The 19,649-nt window shown below is 38.4% G+C and overlaps 1 protein-coding gene across 1 annotated transcript; it reads right to left on the reverse strand.

Annotated features, from left to right (window-relative positions):
- Nucleotides 1-13,560: 13,560 nt before the first annotated feature.
- Nucleotides 13,561-19,063, reverse strand: LOC146665341 (uncharacterized). Its single transcript, XM_085411132.1, has 5 exons — nucleotides 18,672-19,063; nucleotides 16,399-16,450; nucleotides 14,796-14,951; nucleotides 14,467-14,562; nucleotides 13,561-14,330 (listed from the first exon to the last, which is right to left on the reverse strand). Exons 3-5 carry the CDS (start codon nucleotides 14,865-14,867, stop codon nucleotides 14,091-14,093), a joined length of 408 nt encoding a protein of 135 aa, XP_085267258.1. The 5' UTR covers nucleotides 14,868-14,951; nucleotides 16,399-16,450; nucleotides 18,672-19,063; the 3' UTR covers nucleotides 13,561-14,090.
- Between the last annotated feature and the right edge of the window lie 586 nt (nucleotides 19,064-19,649).

Below are 19,649 nucleotides of genomic sequence, written 5' to 3' on the forward strand. Positions count from 1 at the left end.
TTAGTGCACAGATCTTTCCCAGCTTTGTTGTTGGAGTAAAGGTTCTGCATAGCGTAGGTACAGAAGTGGTAATGGTTGGAATTGTTGAAAAAAACAACAACTTTTCAGCTGCACAGATTCTTGGCACTTTTTTTTATCTCATTTGAATTGGGTCCATTGTCCTCTTACAGAAAGCGGGTCACTAAAAGCCAATACAAAGATATTTGGTGCTGGTATCACCTGTATCCAATGATATAAACATTTCTATTATGAATGAAGTTGTGTCTTCTACAAAGACAATAGTCCCATCCATGGTGATTAATATCATTCACATATTCATGTTATTCACATATTATATTTGTACAAAGACCCAACACACAATGGTTGTGCTCAATGGTTTCCACTTTTTTGTCAGTTGCACACACAAAGACAGTCTCCTCTCAGCCCAGGTCTCAGCTTCCTTCTCCTCCGCTCGTCTCTCCCTTCACTATGAAAAGAAACAGAGACTGTCATCAGTCCAATCGCCACCACCTGTGGCCTCACCTGCCTCATGGCACGCCTCCTTGAGCTCAATGCGCCACTCCTCCCCTGCAGCTGAGCAGGGACCACACCTTCGCTGCAATATTTATATAATTTACTAGGGTTGTCACAGTTATTTAACACCTGTGGGATATTTAGAAGCAATCTGTGAGACAGCTTTTCTGCATAGCTATCATTAACAACTTCAAATGAAGAAGTGTCAGTGTTTGGGAAGAATGGTGTCTCATCCCGCCACTGGCCTCAGCGACCCCACACCTGTTCGCCGAACATATACATCAGTGCCTAAGCCACTTCATAAAGAAGTAAAAGAATATCTGGAAGACTTGCTGAATAGAGGGTGGATAAAAAATCAAAATCCTCCTACTCCAGCCCCATCGTATGTGTGCGGAAAAAAGATGGCAGCCTCCGCTTGTGCTGTGACTACAGGGAGCTAAATATGAAGTCAATCCCTGACCGCCATCCCATACCCCGCATACAGGATATGCTCAACACATTGAAAGGAAGCTCCTGGTTCTCGGTCTTTTAGTGTAATGACCCGTTATGAGAATGGCACCCGATGTTATGTAGCGAGGTTATGTCCAGGTAAAGGTGAGAGCACCTTACTCAGTAAAGATGCAGATACCCGTGATATGGACGGAAAAGCAGTGGACTGTTATCGTGCACAATAACACCTGCGGCGGCATATGACATGAAGGGGAGATACATGTCATGTGTTTCACTGTGGCCAGCAGTAATGCTGAACTCTGACTCCTAAAGGGATGTAGCCTCCTACAAGCAATGTATAGTTGCCACATAAGGACTGATATTGATAGAATGTCGGGACGCCATTAACTTTTTGAGGGGTGTAAGAGTGTAAGGACAAGAAAGACATTGTGGACAAAACAGGGCACCCCCCATAATCTTTAGTTACAATATTATAGTTAGTTAAATGGTCTGATTGTTCAAATATGTATTTTCTTTGATTGTGGTAAAATAATGTGTGCCCCAGTCTCCAAAAATGACATAGTGCAAGAAGGGTAGTTATTCCTCCGTTACACCACAAGAGGGAGTATCCCCTAAAATGAGCAGGTCTAGCGGGAGTAAATAAGCCCAGCCACTACCCATAAGGCAGTGCGCCTATAAGAGTTGTGTGAGACTGCAAAAGTGTGTAACGTTGTGCTATGTCAATGTATATATTTGCAGGTAAGCAGATACAAGATGGTAAATAACTTAAAATGTATCTACAGATGAGTCCACGGGGTTGCAGAGAATGTGGGAAAGTTGGCTGTTGATCCCCACTATGTGTCATTAGTATAGAAGTTATTGGTAGCGATGTGAATTAGCCGTGATGCTAACGATTAGCAGCTAGATCTAATTCATTAGTTTGTGCGGAAACCTCGTGGCGCTTTTGTGGATTTATACCTGTACCGAGCTATAACCAAGCAGATATAGACTGGTGGATCACACTATCTTTTGTTTATGTTTATTTCATTGTTGCACTGTAAGAAATATTAGTGATTTGAGTTTAAAGACTACCCATAAGGCAGTGCGCCTATAAGAGTTGTGTGAGACTGCAAAAGTGTGTAACGTTGTGCTATGTCAATGTATATATTTGCAGATGCAGTAAAGGCGAATTCACAAAGCCACACTGGTTTCAATTCATTTTAATCCAAGTGTGCAACATTTACACCTCAAAAGCTGTACAATGCTATTTTTATTCTCCCAGCATAGGAACGGAAAACAGCTGGTTGTAGCTCGAGCACAATGGAAAAAAAAAAAAAGAATATGGAGATTTTGTAATGAATGTGGCATTATTGGCCTCTCTCTCTCTGTGTATATATATATATATATACACAGTGGGGCAAAAAAGTATTTAGTCAGCCACCGATTGTGCAAGTTCCCCCACCTAAAATGATGACAGAGGTCAGTAATTTGCACCAGAGGTACACTTCAACTGTGAGAGACAGAATGTGAAAAAAAAAAATCCATGAATCCACATGGTAGGATTTGTAAAGAATTTATTCGTAAATCAGGGTGGAAAATAAGTATTTGGTCAATAACAAAAATACAACTCAATACTTTGTAACATAACCTTTGTTGGCAATAACAGAGGTCAAACGTCTACTATAGGTCTTTACCAGGTTTGCACACACAGTAGCTGGTATTTTGGCCCATTCCTCCATGCAGATCTTCTCGAGAGCAGTGATGTTTTGGGGCTGTCGCCGAGCAACACGGACTTTCAACTCCCGCCACAGATTTTCTATAGGGTTGAGGTCTGGAGACTGGCTAGGCCACTCCAGGACTTTCAAATGCTTCTTACAGAGCCACTCCTTTGTTGCCCGGGCGGTGTGTTTTGGATCATTGTCATGTTGGAAGACCCAGCCTCGTTTCATCTTCAAAGTTCTCACTGATGGAAGGAGGTTTTGGCTCAAAATCTCACGATACATGGCCCCATTCATTCTGTCCTTAACACGGATCAGTCGTCCTGTCCCCTTGGCAGAAAAACAGCCCCATAGCATGATGTTTCCACCCCCATGCTTCACAGTAGGTATGGTGTTCTTGGGATGCAACTCAGTATTCTTCTTCCTCCAAACACGACGAGTTGAGTTTATACCAAAAAGTTCTACTTTGGTTTCATCTGACCACATGACATTCTCCCAATCCTCTGCTGTATCATCCATGTGCTCTCTGGCAAACTTCAGACGGGCCTGGACATGCACTGGCTTCAGCAGCGGAACACGTCTGGCACTGCGGGATTTGATTCCCTGCCGTTGTAGTGTGTTACTGATGGGGACCTTTGTTACTTTGGTCCCAGCTCTCTGCAGGTCATTCACCAGGTCCCCCCGTGTGGTTCTGGGATCTTTGCTCACCGTTCTCATGATCATTTTGACCCCACGGGATGAGATCTTGCGTGGAGCCCCAGATCGAGGGAGATTATCAGTGGTCTTGTATGTCTTCCATTTTCTGATGATTGCTCCCACAGTTGATTTTTTCACACCAAGCTGCTTGCCTATTGTAGATTCACTCTTCCCAGTCTGGTGCAGGTCTACAATACTTTTCCTGGTGTCCTTCGAAAGCTCTTTGGTCTTGGCCATGGCGGAGTTTGGAGTCTGACTGTTTGAGGCTGTGGACAGGTGTCTTTTATACAGATGATGAGTTCAAACAGGTGCCATTCATACAGGTAACGAGTGGGGGACAGAAAAGCTTCTTACAGAAGACGTTACAGGTCTGTGAGAGCCAGAGATTTTCCTTGTTTGAGGTGACCAAATACTTATTTTCCACCCTAATTTACGAATAAATTCTTTACAAATCCTACCATGTGGATTCATGGATATTTTTTTTTCACATTCTGTCTCTCACAGTTGAAGTGTACCTCTGGTGCAAATTACTGACCTCTGTCATCATTTTAGGTGGGGGAACTTGCACAATCGGTGGCTGACTAAATACTTTTTTGCCCCACTGTATATTTCTCCTCCAGTTTTGTGCTTTTTTGGCGTTTCTTTGGAGAAAATCAACAACTATGCAATAAATGAACCAAAATCGGTTTTGCAGTTAAAAAAGTTAATATGAGGCTCATGTTCATTCAAGTGGTTCAAAATCTCTTAATTCCTTAAGGGATTTGCTTACTGTTAAGTGTTCCTTTGAGGAACACTGACTGAAGCTGGGCTAACATTTATGCTATGAGTACTCCTGCATTCAATATTCAGTATTTAAAGAATCCATACAGAGTTGTTTTTTCACTTGCCTTTAGAGGGTAAGATTTTTGCTTAACTAGGATTCAATAAGGTAATTAAAAAATAATGTGAATATTTTTTGAGTGTTGTTTATTATTTCATCATATGATATTGAATTGTAGGGAATGGAATGGTTATGTTCCCTGATTGATTTGTAATCCAGCACGAAATTAGTCCAAACAAAAAATGCACAGTGTTCAAAACATCGAAGCTTTATAACCAGGGGAATGCTGAATACCATTTTTCTAGAAGAGAGCGTGTTTATTGGTCCTGTATGTATACATATAATACATATTTATATGTATTACCTGTCCTTCCAATATTTTACTCATGCTTAAATTGCTACCAGTTGTTAAATTGCCAAAGGTGATGCATCTAATTTGGAAATACTAAATATAATAGGTCATCATTTTAATAGGCCTCTGTTTACACACAGAAACTAGTGCTGGGTTTGGTGGGTCTCAGCTGGAGATTCGGTCTCCGGAGGACTCCTCTGCAAACACAAAGCAGTCAATTAAGATTCAACTTCAGATGCATGAGATGACTAGTCAGCTCTGGCAATAATGTCAAAGCGTTATTGATCATTAGCAATGCAGTAGTATGACGTCTTTAATGGGATAAAAACGCCTCATGGATTATGTCAATGTAAAATTGGTCATCGTCTCATCCTCTAGGTTTATGCTTTTTTACATTTAAGGTTTTCTTTATTAAATTCAATTTTTCTTGATTTTTTGCTTTGTGCATAAGGAATTAAAAATATATTACAGCATGTTCTGGATTTAAGGAATTCAAGTTTCAATATTTCATGTATTTTTCTTACTTTTTCATTTGGGATTGAAAAACTTTCTGTATGGAAAGCAAAACATGAGAAAAATATGCTCTAATAAATGGGATGTAGGACGAACTCTTTATTTTCCTAAATTTGAACTGCAAACCTGGATATTTGATCCAATAATGGGAGACATTGTATTTACAGTATGTGGCGTGTCTGACAGATTAGGGGTTTTGGGCAAGATGAGGCAATTATAGAGCGCTTATAAAGTGAAACAGTTCTTTATCCTCAAGGGAAACTCAGCTGGCACAACCCAGCTCTGGGATTTACATTCTATAAAAACACAATTAATGATGAATCCAAAGGTTATGCATAACAGGTATTTTCTAATGTTACAGATAATATAACGTGACAAAACTAACATCCAATTAAATGTCAAGAGAACATGACTCAGATTAGACTGAAGCACACACAGCTAAAATAACTCACTACTGCGAGCCTCAAGTCAGTCATCAGTGTAACATTACATGTGCATGGGCTTCCAGTGTCAGTGTTAAAGTTCTGTGTTTACTTTTGCCATACACTTCTCTGTTTTTTGTCCTATTTTCTTTTTAAATCAGGATTCAGTTGGTTGTTGGAGGACAGCACTAAAATCTTAGAATGTACTTTTTTATTAATTCATCATTTAAATTCAGAGAAAGCTCTTTGAAAGTCTATTGCATTGTTTAAATAATTACAACAGTTACCCAACTTTTATACAGAGGTATTTCTTAAAATTGAAATAAATTACGAGTGCTTTTGGACGTGTACCTTTAATCCATGTAGTGTCAGGCTGTACCAAAAAGTTCTCCCAGAGAAAAAAAAAACTACATTAGCAACAAATTGAACTTTGAGCCACAGGATAGATAATGTGCAGCAGTCAATAGGCTATTATACGACTCTAAGATAAGGTTAATGCCCCAGAGAGCTCAGAAAGCAGGCCCTCTGTGTGTGCCTCGCAAAAGGTCAAACATATTCACCATCTCCTCTCTCAAATGTTATTCATCCACTGGGCACCCCCACAGGTTTGATGGGACTTGGCTCTGTGGCCACGATTTGCCTTACATAAGCTTTTGAAATAGATTTAGCTGCTGCTTCGACTGTAAGAACGCCCAGGGGAGGATGTGTGGGTATAAACACTTGAACACTCTCCCACCGCATTCAGTGCTCCTTTTCAGTCTATAAGAAATGAGCGTAGTCGCCACAAGAAGGGCTGAATACACTCTTCAAAGCCCAATAAATGGTCTCACACTACAGAGGAGGAAAAAAAGCTCATAGATGTGCTGAATAGGTCTGAAGTATATACAAAGAAAGGCTGTCACAACAAGAAATACTCTCTTCTTGTAGTCAACCAAAGTCTTCCATTACAGTGGAGTCCTAACTGGAGCAAAGCACATGTCTGCAGAGGGGGAGATTGCTGTCACCAAATTTCCCCTAGTTAAAATAATACCAGGGAAACAGCAAGAAGCAAATACCACTACAGCTTTTGATGTCTGTGGAATCTGAAGTATGCAGGAAATACTGTTACCAGGAACCTCAAGTGAGAGGTGAGAGATTAGATGTCTTTCTTTGGAGTTCACTGTTCCCCTTTGTCAACACTGGAGAAACCCATAATTGACTTTTAAATGGCATGCACAGAATGTGTTAGTCAAACAGCCTGAGTGCAAATGCCACAGAAACAGCAGAGTTACGATTGTGATAATATATAAAACTCGTCAGTCTTAGTATTGTGACTGTTTCTTATCTCAAAGTCAAATGTGCTGAAACTGCAGATAGGGTGACAGATTAAATTAAAAAAAAAAACATAAATACCCCCCCCCAAAAAAAAAAAAAAAAATTTAAAAAAAAAATAGATTTTTAATTTTTTTGTTTTCAAATAAGTTTAATTTTAGTTTGACTCCTTGCACTGGATTGGACTTAAAATGCATATAAAATAGTTGTTTAGTCTTACTGATCATTCAAGGTGCTTTAGATTAGAAGTCACATTTACATTCATACAGTTCTTTAGTCTTTAGCCAATTTAGAAGACACTTTTAGCCTAACATACATGATTTTGAACTGTGAGATGAAACCGGATTGCCCAGAAGAAACAAACAAACACACACACACACACACACACACACACACACACACACACACACACACACACACACACACACACACACACACACACACACACACACACACACACACACAGAAAATGCAAATGGCACACAAGGGCTTCCTTTGGGGTTCGAAACCAGATCCTTCTTGCAGTATGCTAACCACTTCATCCCCATGCCATCCGTTTTTCTGGTCTAGTTTTAGTTTTACTTCAACAGTTTATTTCAACACTTCAATTCAATTCAGTTTTATTTATACAGTGCCACATGACAACAACAGTTGCCTCAAGGCGCTTTATGTTGCAGGGTAGACCCTACAATAATCCATACAGACGTGATACTTAGTGTTTTCTGCTGGAAGAAGAAGGATGATGAAGACGAAATCACGAAAATGTGATTTAAAGAAATCTACCATGCTGTTTAAGGGAACAATGTTTGATACACTCAAATATGCAATAATTACTGTGGCTTTGTTTGGTCTGAGTGCCTTGGCAGTGATCCTTGAAAAGGATGTGCCCCCCCCCCCCCGACCCCCCTAGCATGGTGTGCCTAATTTTCCCTCTTGTGCATCAAATAAATAATAATTCAGTAAAAATGTTTTAGCACCTGGTGTTAGGCACATGGATGTGTTTCTCCAAATATGGTGCTTCATTATGTGGAAGAGGCACTTCCATCTGCAGCATTTAGAAGTTTTAGTTGGTCAGAGTTCAGACATTTCAAACTCTGTTATAAAACACTAATGTGCGTTTCCTGCCGTAGCTGTAGTTAAATTTAGAGCCATGAAAATAGAGTTTTCGGAGGTGAGGAACCTGGCAAAGATGTTCCTGCTGGACGTAACCAATGATGATTCATGGACTCTCTTAAAGATAATAGGAACGAGTCACCATCATGAACAGAATGTTAGAAGTTATTTTCACTTTTTGAAGTTTAGAATATAGCAAACCATCAGAACATATAAAGAATTGTTTGGGCAACTAAAGCCCCCTCTTGGGTCTTACTTCAGAGTCCACTCGTTTTTATTAATTTTAACGTAATCTGTTTTTTTTACTTGTTTTTTCACTTTTGCTTTCATTTGTGGGTTAGGTTTAGGCACCTAAAAGCAAATGGTCAAGTTCCCTAACAGCAATAGTAAGTTAGGTTAAGTTATTAGTGGCTTTTTCCTAGGCTTAACCCTCCACAGTGAAAACGGACTCTTATCTAGTATGTTTAACTTGTATAGTTGCTTTGTGTCGGCCAGATATAAACAGATATATTCACATTGCCATCCCACAAGCTGAAAATATGCAAACATTGTTTTTATTAAATGTTTACAACAAAAAACTTTTGACTGAGATGCCTCTAGGTTCAACAGACGGTAAGCGACACATACATCAGTGTCAGCTTCATCTTTAAAATACAAGTTGTTTTCACTGTTAAAAATTTTGTAGCTATTCAGAAGCTCTAAAGAATAAAAAATTATCCTGCAGAGCTGTTGTGTTGAAGCACTTTGAGGCAGCTGTACTAAATTGGTACTATATTGAATTGAATTAAACTGAACTGAATTGACTTAATGCTTTTAATCAGAAGCGTGATGCAGTGAGTCCCTTCCCAACAGAGCAGAGAGAAAAAAGGCACTATAAATATGCCTATTGTTGCACAGTTTCTTCAGTAGCTTACTTTCACTTCACTCTGTGATAGATTTATGGGGCTGTTATAAACGTGGAAATTATTCAGCTTCTGAGATATAATGGCAGAGAGAGTGTGAGAGAGACAGAGAAATGATTTAAATATAATCTCAGGGTCCTCTACTTGACCTCATTGTTTTCGCAACATCTCAACCGCATCTTAAAAGCCTAAAGCTCTTGCCAGAAGTAGTATAACCAACTGTAAAGGAGTTTTACATTGACCGTAACACCCAGTGAACCTCCTCAGCACTTCAGAGGTTTATATCTGCATGTTTTTGTAAGTTAAACTTCCTCTGATTTAACCTTTTTAACCTAAATTGGTCTCTGTTACAGTAGGACAAAAGCTGTACTCCTGGCTGCTGGGAACTAAGCAGTAGTTCTAGAAGTTGATCCTGATTGTTGTGCTAGTTGTCACATTTGTGAACATTTACTTTTCAAACCTATTTCTGCATGAAAAAACAAACATGCATAAACATCAAACAGCACCACCACACATCACTGAAAAGTCTCCCTCTTTTAGCTAACTAGCTGGTACGGGTTGCTAAACCTGCTATTTTCTTCTGACTGGCTGTAAATTGGTTGGTGTTCACACCTCCTCAAGTATGTAGTCAAGATAGTGGCTAACTTTTAGAGTGTGAGAGCAGCCTATCACTACATTAGCATAGTCAGTACAAGTGTGAGAGAATCATTACAGCAGTATCTTTGCTAATACTGTGTCAACAAGGAGTCTTAGCCCAAAAATGTTGCACAAAATATGCACAGCACAGAAAGTCCCTTGGTTCCCACAGGATTCTGCACTATGAATTTTCAGTCAAATTTAAAGCCATGTATCTTCACTCATCCCATTTGCAAACATATGGAATGCTAACAATGCTAAAATATTTAGTATTTAGCAGGCATAGTCAACAATGGTCACTATTTTAGTTTAGTTTGATTAAAACTAGCTACCATGCTTAAGGAAATGCACAGTTTAGGCTGATGAACACTTTAATAGTTGCTGCCTATATCTGTGCTTTAACCAAACTACAAATCGTGTAAAATTTTGCTGATGGTGCTGGTTGAATTCAGTCTTGTCCAAAGCGGCAGGCAAGACAAAATGAATGAGTAGTCAGCACAAGTAAATACCATGTTCAAGTTTTAGCGTGTGCTGGGAGTTAATATAAAGGCATAGCTTACACATTGAGAACATATTATACTTCTTTTGGGTGTGACTTGATGTTACAAATTTCCTTTTAGCTGACATGTTAAGACTCAGTTTATATGGCACACAGGCTTCCGTGGAGGTGATGAAAGATGGTGCTTTCTCAAAACTGTGAATTAACACCCATGTAGTCCTGACACATACTGGAAATTACAAATTAATCACATAAAGTGTTTCCTCTCCTGGCTTTATTCCTCAGCAAACAATTAAGTAAATTAGCAGAAACGCTTTGCATAACGCACATCTGTGTGCTTTGATTAACCTAATATCAGTCAAAACACATTGCCTGATTGCTGCTCTGATTTACTCACAGCCCTGGGAGCACTGGGAAATCTGTGAGAGAAGAGCTCGGCTTTGTTTAAAAACAATGTTGGATATAAGTTGCCCTATTAAATTGAAATAATTATATATACATATATATATATATATATATATATATATATATATATATCACATAGGTTTTTTTCAGCCCATCTTTTTTCCCTTGTTATTGGAACAATTATGATGTACAAATAATCTACAAATGGAATAAAAAAATATTTTCAGCTCTCCACTTATCTTTTATACACTTACCCTTTTTTGATATGACTGTTTGGAACTTTTAAGCAGATTTACAAGAGATGAGACTCATAATGGGTGGTCCATAAAATCAAATAAAAATAAAACCACACATCCATACAAGTTAACAAAAAAGTAACACACTGCGTCATCACGTGCTACCAGAACAGATCATTGTGCTTTGACTATCTGGTACTTAATGACACCATAGGCTGTATGTAAAAGATAGACATAGCTTCCAGTTATTAAAAGTGAAATGAACGCAGACACTTCTTAAGTCTGCATTCATTCTAATAGCCATAAGAGGGCGCCATCTGTGGTTTTAAAAATAAGTTGCCTAGAATTTGGTATATAGGTCCTCTGGGATCTTGACCTAGGTAAACACTTAGAGCATGATCATACCAGCCCTTTGGATGTCCTCCTTCAACACGTACATGACTATTCTTTGCGGTATTCCACTTTCCTTTCTTCCTGGCAGCTCTTTACCAGGCATAGACCTTACATTTAAAGTCCTTACTCTCATCTCCACACTCCTATCTTTCCTTCACTACCACTGCCTCCTAACATGCGCTCCCGTTCCTCTTCCTTTGTCTTAATTAAACAGGAGCTCAGTACTCTCCACCAGCATCCTCCTGGCCAGCACCATCAAAGGTAGTCGTTGTTAACCCCGGCCCATACTTGGCCAAGATTTTATGCCAGCTGCCCTTCCTTACTCATCACTCTTCATTTATTTGAGCACACTGGCTTGTGGCCTCCTCGTGACTGGGTTGAAATCTGGAGTTATAAAATAATGGTCATTAAGAAAATCTTTATCTTAATAAACACAGCCGTACTGAAAGCTTGTATTTTTTATACTGCAGTTCATTAGTCTGCAGTGCCTCATTTTATCTTACTTTATTAAATTTTAAAAACCTTTAGGAGTTAATTTTGTCACAAGATCCTGTAAGATTTACACGGTAACACTGATAAAAATTTTTTCTAGTTTTGTCTTGTTATAAATTCATATGTTTGACTTACACAGTGTAAAACATGACTTCAACGAGCTATGGCCTAATAAAGCCTGTAAAGCGGCTTTCTTTGTTTAATAATGATTTGACAACCCCAGACGAAGAAGTCACAACACCAGAAAAGCAACTTCAGACACACCCAGCTGCGCTTTATTAATGCACATTAAAGCTGCAGGTCAAGAATGAAGTAAGAAGTGATTTAATGCATGGACAGCTTCAAGTTAACGCTGAAAGAAATGTGCAGTTGTGCGTACCTGAATGTGGCACTGAAGCTTAATCGAACACCTGCGTGAATCATTTAATCCTTAATATGGAGCTGAAATATGTTTTATATGTTGCTGGTGTTTAGATACATTTTAGCAGAACGGGACTTTCACTGTGTTAGATGTCAAAAAGTGAAGTTTCTTTGATATTTTTATATTTCCTGGTTGCTTGCCAGTGTCCTAAAATTGGCAAGGCTCAAAACAACAACAACAAAAAAAAGAATAACTTTTCCATAGGGAAGAAAATGTAATTGTCTCAGACCTTGAACCACTTTCCAGAAAACAAACGTATGCAGTTGGACTAACATCTCTGGACAATGCAAAAGGGATGGAAACATATGCTCTAATATGACCAGTCTGGCTGAGTGCTCACAGTCTTTGAGTCACAGCTCTTCTCAGCAACAAATTACAAGTTTTCAGAGTATGAAGCCAACACCCACTGACTGCAGTTGTGTGCACATTACATTGATCAGTCAGTCTATCCACAATGGTGCAAAGAGACTTTATGATAACCACTTTGAGCAGTTTGAAACTAGAATGGTATTTGTGCTTTACAGTACTGTGATAAAGTACTTTCACAAAGTTACCTATACCTGTCACATTTAAATGCTTCAGATCATCAAACAAATATTAGAAATAAATACAAATTGGAGTTTTTAAATAAAGACATCACTCATTAATTTGTTAAATCATTAATTAACTGTGATAAATGACAATTTGTAGAAACCATTATCCACAAATGGAAAGGAGTGGCCAGTCTACCAAAATCGCTCTAAGAGCACATTGTTGACTCATCCAGGAGGTCATAAAAGAACCCAGAACAATGTCTGAGACCTTAATGCCTCAGTTTAGGTCAGTGTTCATGATTCAACGACAGTAAAGAGACTGGGCAAAAATGGCATCCATGGGAGAGTTCCAAGGTGAAAACCACTGCTGGCCATAAAAAACACAGACTTGTCTTAAAATTGGCAGAAAACGATGATCCCTAGGACTTTTGGGGAAATATTCTGTGGACTGACAAGACAAAAGTTGAATATTTTGAGATGTTTGGCTGTTTGGCTCACATTACATCTCATAAATATCTGCCCCATGCATCTGGTGTATCTGGTGATTAGCATTATTGCCTCACAGCAAGACGGTCTTGAGGGTTCAAATCGAGGCTGGGGCCTTTCTAATGTGGGCTGTCTCCAGGTACTTTGGCTTCCTCCCACAGTCCAAAGACAAACAGTTTTTAGGGTTAAGTAAATTGTCCATAGATGTGAATATCAGTTGAATGGTTATGTCTCTCTGAGTTAGCCCTGCACTGAAAAAAATGTTTTGTTCAATTTACTCAATTTTTTTTATGACAAGTGGTTGCACGAAATAAATTTGTTTGAATCCAGAAATATTTTTTAAGTACACTGAATTTAATTTAAGCGAGTAAAACCAACATATATTTTTTAAGCTACTTTAACTTAACTGTTGTGGATACAACTTAGTCAAATATTATTAGTAATTCCAACTAAGGTCGTGTTAAGTGTACCAGAATAATTTGTTTCCTTTACACTTATGTCCCAAACTTATATTCAAATCAAATTGTTAATTTCTCTCTATTTCAATTAAGTTAAGTTTACTTAAAAAAAAAAAAAAAAAATGCTTACCCTGATTTGTAGTTTTTAAAAACGTCAATAATGAAAACTACAAAATTCTTTCACATCATTTATTAATGCAAAATTTGTTGCAAACAGAATAAGAATCCACATCTCTAGGGGAAATTGCTGCAATTTGTATAATACAAATTACAAAACTTTTTCCTATGAACTAGTAGCTTTAAAAAGCTCTATTCAAACAAAACAGAAACAACAGACAAGAGAAATGTTAACCAATGTTTCTCTTCCTCTAAAAAAGAAAAAACTGCTTACATAAAAGAATAAAACACTGCCAGCAGTATAAAGTATCACAATTAGAAACTGATGCATCCACAAACTAACCAGTTTCAGACTTTGTGTTCTGCGATCCACATTTAGAAATTGCATTTTAATAAGGTAATTAGACTTAAAACTAAACTTGTGTTTTCCTTACTGCTTATTAACCACTGTCTTTTCATTCTAGTCCTTCCCTCCTATTCACAAGAGCACCAGTCATTGGTAATTTATATAACAGCATTCTCTTGATGTGTGGTTTTAGAAATCTTCCTATCCAGTAGCAATTTTGTTCTTCAGCCCAAGGACTTTGGGGGAGAGCTTTTCACCATCCAATCCCATCAACACTTTCTAAATGGATTCATAATAGTCCTTCAATTCCTTGGGGAAGGCTAGGTTTAGTGCATAGATTACTCCAAGCATCAATGCACAAGCTTGGGCCAGAGATCCAATGTTGTCCATGACTATCTCCCCTTTAACAAATATTCCAATGTCATCATAATGTCCATTTTGTCCATCCTCCTTGTTGATGACATAAATGCCCATGGTGTGCTTCTTCAGGTCTCTCTGGATATCATCTCCTTCAATGTCCTAAACATTTAATAAAAAGGTAAAAGAAAAAATAATTAACTCTACAATTAAATTCCAATCTAGTCGTTTGTGTGTCTATCTAAAAAGTGTGTGTGTGTGTGTGTGTGACTTGCTTACAATGACTTAAATGACTTACCAAGTACTCCCGAATAAGGCTTCCGTCCTCTTCACCAAGGTAGAGGCAAAGTGCCCTGAGAACTGCTTCCCTTTTCACTTTAACATTACTTTCAGCCTGTTTAAAGAGAGTTGCTGATTAAACCAATTTGGAAAAAAGAACAATGTCTGACATTCGCAATAAGTAAGTTTTATCATATGTCAGTTCAAACATAGTAAATAAAATTTATATATGAAATTTCAAAATTTAGATTGCTTGGCTGGTCACCTAAAACGGCTTATTTGACTCACCAGTGACCTGCCACTTAAGACAAAAGAAATCCAAATAGAATTTGCAATATTCAGATTTACCTCTTGCATGATCTGCAAGTGGTGGGCAAGTTTCTGCCCAGAAACACCGCCCTTCTTCTGGAAAACTGCCATCAGCCGAGGTGTAATTCTGTCTAACTGTGCCGCGAAGGTCGTCTCCAGTTGAAGTGTTGTAATACACTGGAATTCAGCATTTACCTGTATCACACACACACCACACACACAGAAAAAAAGAAGACTGGTGCTTAATCATTGGTATGATTATTTTGTTATTTCTTCATTAAATGCTACAATCCAATTGCCATCACTACATAAAGCATGATTAGCATATGGGTTAGTATACAGTGCATGAAGGATGTTACTACTGTTAATCAAAGAAGAAATGAATGGCATCAGTCCATTTAACGGGTTTAAAGGGTTTTAAAAAGCAGATATTTGTCTGTTTCAGGTGGTTGGCAACACATTTTCCTGTGCTCTTTGTCCACTGGTGGGAGTGTCTCACCTGTGAGGTCAGCGGGGCAGAACTCTGCCGTCAGCAACAGAGAGCAGAGAAAATTTAGAGGTGCAACTAAAAACATGCTTGCCATGTAAGCCCCAAACATCTCTGAAATTGCTCTGCAAACTTCAGAGTACTTGTACTTCAGAAGTCCTGTAAAGTCCGTAAAGACTCATGTATGCACACAAACCACATTTTTTTTTGCAATCTGATCCTCTTTCTCTTGGCTGTTTCCTACAGGGATCACCACAGTGAATGAGCCACCTCCATCTAACCCTATGCTCTGCATCCTCTTAACTCACAAGAACTAAATTCCTGTTTTTCATTTCACTTTCGCAAGTTTTTTTTTCCTTTTGTCCTGAATAAAAGAAATTTAATCATATATATTAATTGATATTAATTAATATCAATATTAATAATCACAAGAACCCTTAAGATGAGATAGATAAACTTGTCCCTGCAATACTGTCATGGTCCTGGGTCGAGCGACCCAGTGTTTGAGTTTTATGCATCTTTTGTATTCATTTGTGCCTAGCTTAGTTCACCTAGTTAATTTCTAGATTGCAGTTTAGTCTTGTTCCTTAACTGTTTATGTCATCTCCCCTTGTACTAAGTCTCCCTGGTTCATGCGTCATGTCTGCGTGGTTATGTTTAGTTCATGTCATGTCTAATCTCCATGTTTCCTGTTTTACTTTGAAAGTCTGTATTCAATGTCTGTGTATTTAGTTTCACTTCTCCTGTCCTGTCGTTAGGTTCATGTGTGTCAGCTGTGCTCCCATGTGTGGCCACTTCCCCTGATTATCCCTCATGTGTATTTAGTCTGTGTTTCATACAGTCTGTGTCGTGTCGTCTGTGTTCCCACCCTCCATGTTGTCACAGCCAGTCTTTTGTATTCATAGTTATGGTTTCCTGTGTCTTCATAGTTTATCCTGGTATCACTTTCCCAGTTTAGTTATAGTTTAGTTTTGTCACTGCGCTTCTGCCTTGTTTGCACTCCTTGTCATCAGCCACAATAAAGGCTCGCTTTTCGTTTGAACTCAGTTTCGTGTCCATGCCTGTGTCTGCACCCGAGTCCTCCACACGGTCTGCCACAGCGGACCGTGACAAATACTGTCGTGATAAATATGTAAGGAATTTGCATGTACTTACCAAAATAACACCATCTTCTTGAATAAACAGTAACACATAAGGGGAAGAAAATCTGCCAGAAAAGGAAGACAAATAAAAAAAAATAAACTTTAGAAAGACAAACAATTACCGTTTCCAAGCCATTAGTGCATTACTTCATGATACTCCCTTGTAACAAAACAAATCTTACTTGTGCCTCTGTGCAAACTACAGATGGCACGATACCACTTTTTTATGTCCGATACCGATATCATAAATTTGATTATCTGCCGATGCCGATATGAATCCGATATAGTGTATTTTATAATAAATAAAACTATTTTTATAAATATTTTGCTGCATTTTGTATAAGTTCATACTCAGTTTTAAAAACAAACATTAAAGCTATTCTGTTATACCTGTATGCAAAAAATACACTGCACCCAAAATATTTTATACTTCAGCATTACTGATCAACCTAAAAAACTTACACCATCCTCCTTATTCAGGTATTCTAAACAGTACATAGAAATATTAAACAACCTAACTAATAGGACTGCCAACTCCCAGCAAAAATATTAGGAAACCAGCCCGCACCCTCTGCCTGATAATGCTTAATTGACGTAATCTACTTTAATGCACAGAAATCAATTATTTTTCTATAATAATTAGATTCAACATTTTTCTTCAATACAGTTGCAGACAGCCCAGATGGTACCTTCCCAAAGGAAAAAGTGCTATATGTACTACTATTACTAGGGTATATATTAGACTTAATATTTACTACATACAATAATGGATCTCTATTTAACCAGATCACCACTTTGGTGTTAAGATTTAGAATAATTATTTATTAAAAGCTAGACATTTTAAATGAGAATAAGAAAGAAAATTATGTCTTTGTGTCTCCCTTTCCCTGTTAATGCCCTACCTGCCCCCTGGCAAAACTTTGCTAGATCCGCCCCTGCACAGTTACCAGATGTCAGCTACATAGAAAAGGATCCTGGTGTTATTTGTCTCTCAGAAACAGTTCATAACTTCCCTTCAACTCATTCATGTGACCTAAAATGTAAACCTGTTTCTCCATCACCTGTTCAGCTCTAATGATTCAGTAAAAACTTCTCCTGGTTTCACCTTCACGTTTCCACATAACCAAACCGATATCATGACCAGCAGCTATTACAGCTTTGCCTTCAGAAAACATAAGCGGATACTAGAAGTAATATTAAAAAAAAATTCTAGCAACAGCTTATCAAGCTTAAACGTGCTGCTGTTGTTTATCTGCCGTTTTCCTCTTTCTAGCGCAAACTGGGTGAATAACAAATGAGAGAGACTAGCGACAGAAAAGCTGATCACCTGATAATTGATCAGTTTCATGATTGAAGTAGCAACAGGAGAGGGAGGGGGGAGAATGAGAGAAGAAGTTTTAGCTCAGCATGAAGACACCGAATAACTCCAGCTTTGTGTCTTTTTTCATTCTAGCTGAAGTATAAAACAAATCGCTTCCTTTCCCCCTCAATACAAAACTCCGACAGCCAGTCCAGCTGTGGCTCCATACATCGGTTGTTAAGCTCAACATGGAAATACTATGCAAACATAAAGAGATGAACTTACACACTTGCTTTACTTCTCTGTGTTAGTTTTCTCTGAGATTAAATGCAGCGGTTTGGAAGCACGTAGCGAGGCTTCAAATGCTAAACCAGGCCGCTGACAGGTCTCGCACTCAACAGCTCTATCACGTGAAGCAAATTCTTTTCTGAGTTAATTTCAGTCCTGACAAACATCACTCTCAGTCTCACATTTTTGCCAACCACTGAGTTATTCTCCTCCACAGTTTACAACCATTATTTGTTTCTGCACAAAAGACGTTGTGCAACGCCAATCCTACTTATTTATTTCCTACTGCACCCCTGACTGTGCAGGTGCGTTCAGAAGCCCCCTCCCCCGCCCGACTATTCCTTAATGCCAATGTTGTGGCGGGAGGGACGATTTCTCAATTTAAAACTGCAGGCGACTGTACAGTGAACTTTACAGCTAACTACAGAGAAATTGCCTCGTTCCATAATTTGTTAGTACAAAGTGTGCCACCAGAACTAAGCTAAAAACATATGACATTTTAACGCATCAATACAATTACTCTTTTAATACAGCAGTAGCTAATAGAGCACATAGCTAGCTTAAGTCAAATCACGACAAAGTTCAGAGGTGTACAACTACTTAGACTTCTTTCTCCATGTGCACACATCTTAAAGAGTCAACATGCTTTGACTGAGGTAAAAAAATAAAACAAAAACGACCGTAAAAGGTTTACTTACCGAAGCTAGACCACCTTTACACGAAGTTGTGTGATTAACTTGAGCCCGCTTGCAGCACACAGCGTCCGCTTTTTCAGTCCGCCCCAAAATGGTGGCCTGTCCTAACGCATGCGCAAAATGGCCCAGCAGGATGCTATGAATAACATACTTAAGCATTTTGAGCTACATTTAATTAACTAAAATTAATTGGATTATAACGCAGGGAATGTATTCTGGAGTTACTCGAATTATATATGTAGACAGGAATTACTCATTTGAATTGAAAAGATATACCAAAATATAATATGCTATATCTAAAAGGTAGGGGTGCAACGATACACAAAATTCACGGTTCGGTTCGATACTTTGGTGTCACGGTTCGATATTTTTTCGATACAAAAAAAATGTTCATGCCTTTTTAATTTGTCATTTATTAAAATTATAAATATATATTTTAACTCAAAAGTACAGTTTTTAAATTTAACCCTAACCCTTGTGCGTGTTTTTCATTTTGACAGCGAATGCGCACCTGCTGACCACTTATGTGCACCCCTGGTTATATAGTTCGTCATATTGCAGCCACAGAAATTCTTTTGTCCATGAAACCATAAAGCTGCACTTTCTTTTTGCCTTATACTCTGATTTGTCATAACTTCTCCATTTTGTGGTAAGCTTTTCTTTGGCTGTCACTTCTTCACCCTGACCTGTCTTATTTGGCTCAGCAGAACTAAAATATATATCTGTCTGTGAAGGTTCTCAGTCATCCAGGTCATCATAGTCAAATATAAATCCTGTTGCTTGTACTCACATAAGCTCAGCGATTCTCTGCGCGATCAACCTCTCACATGTTTAAGCTGCGGGAGATTTCACTTGTCATGTTTGCATAGTAAGCTAACAATTAATAAGACGATGTCAGAGGAATTGGTGCACAAATTATCATCACTCACAGATCAGTGCTGTCGCTCTCTATACACAGTTCGCGTGATTGCAAAGTGAAAG

The sequence above is a fragment of the Rhamphochromis longiceps genome, linkage group LG7, assembly GCF_057381845.1.
Source record: "Rhamphochromis longiceps isolate RC_006_pf linkage group LG7, R_longiceps_female_GT1.1, whole genome shotgun sequence".
Taxonomy (NCBI): domain Eukaryota; kingdom Metazoa; phylum Chordata; class Actinopteri; order Cichliformes; family Cichlidae; genus Rhamphochromis; species Rhamphochromis longiceps.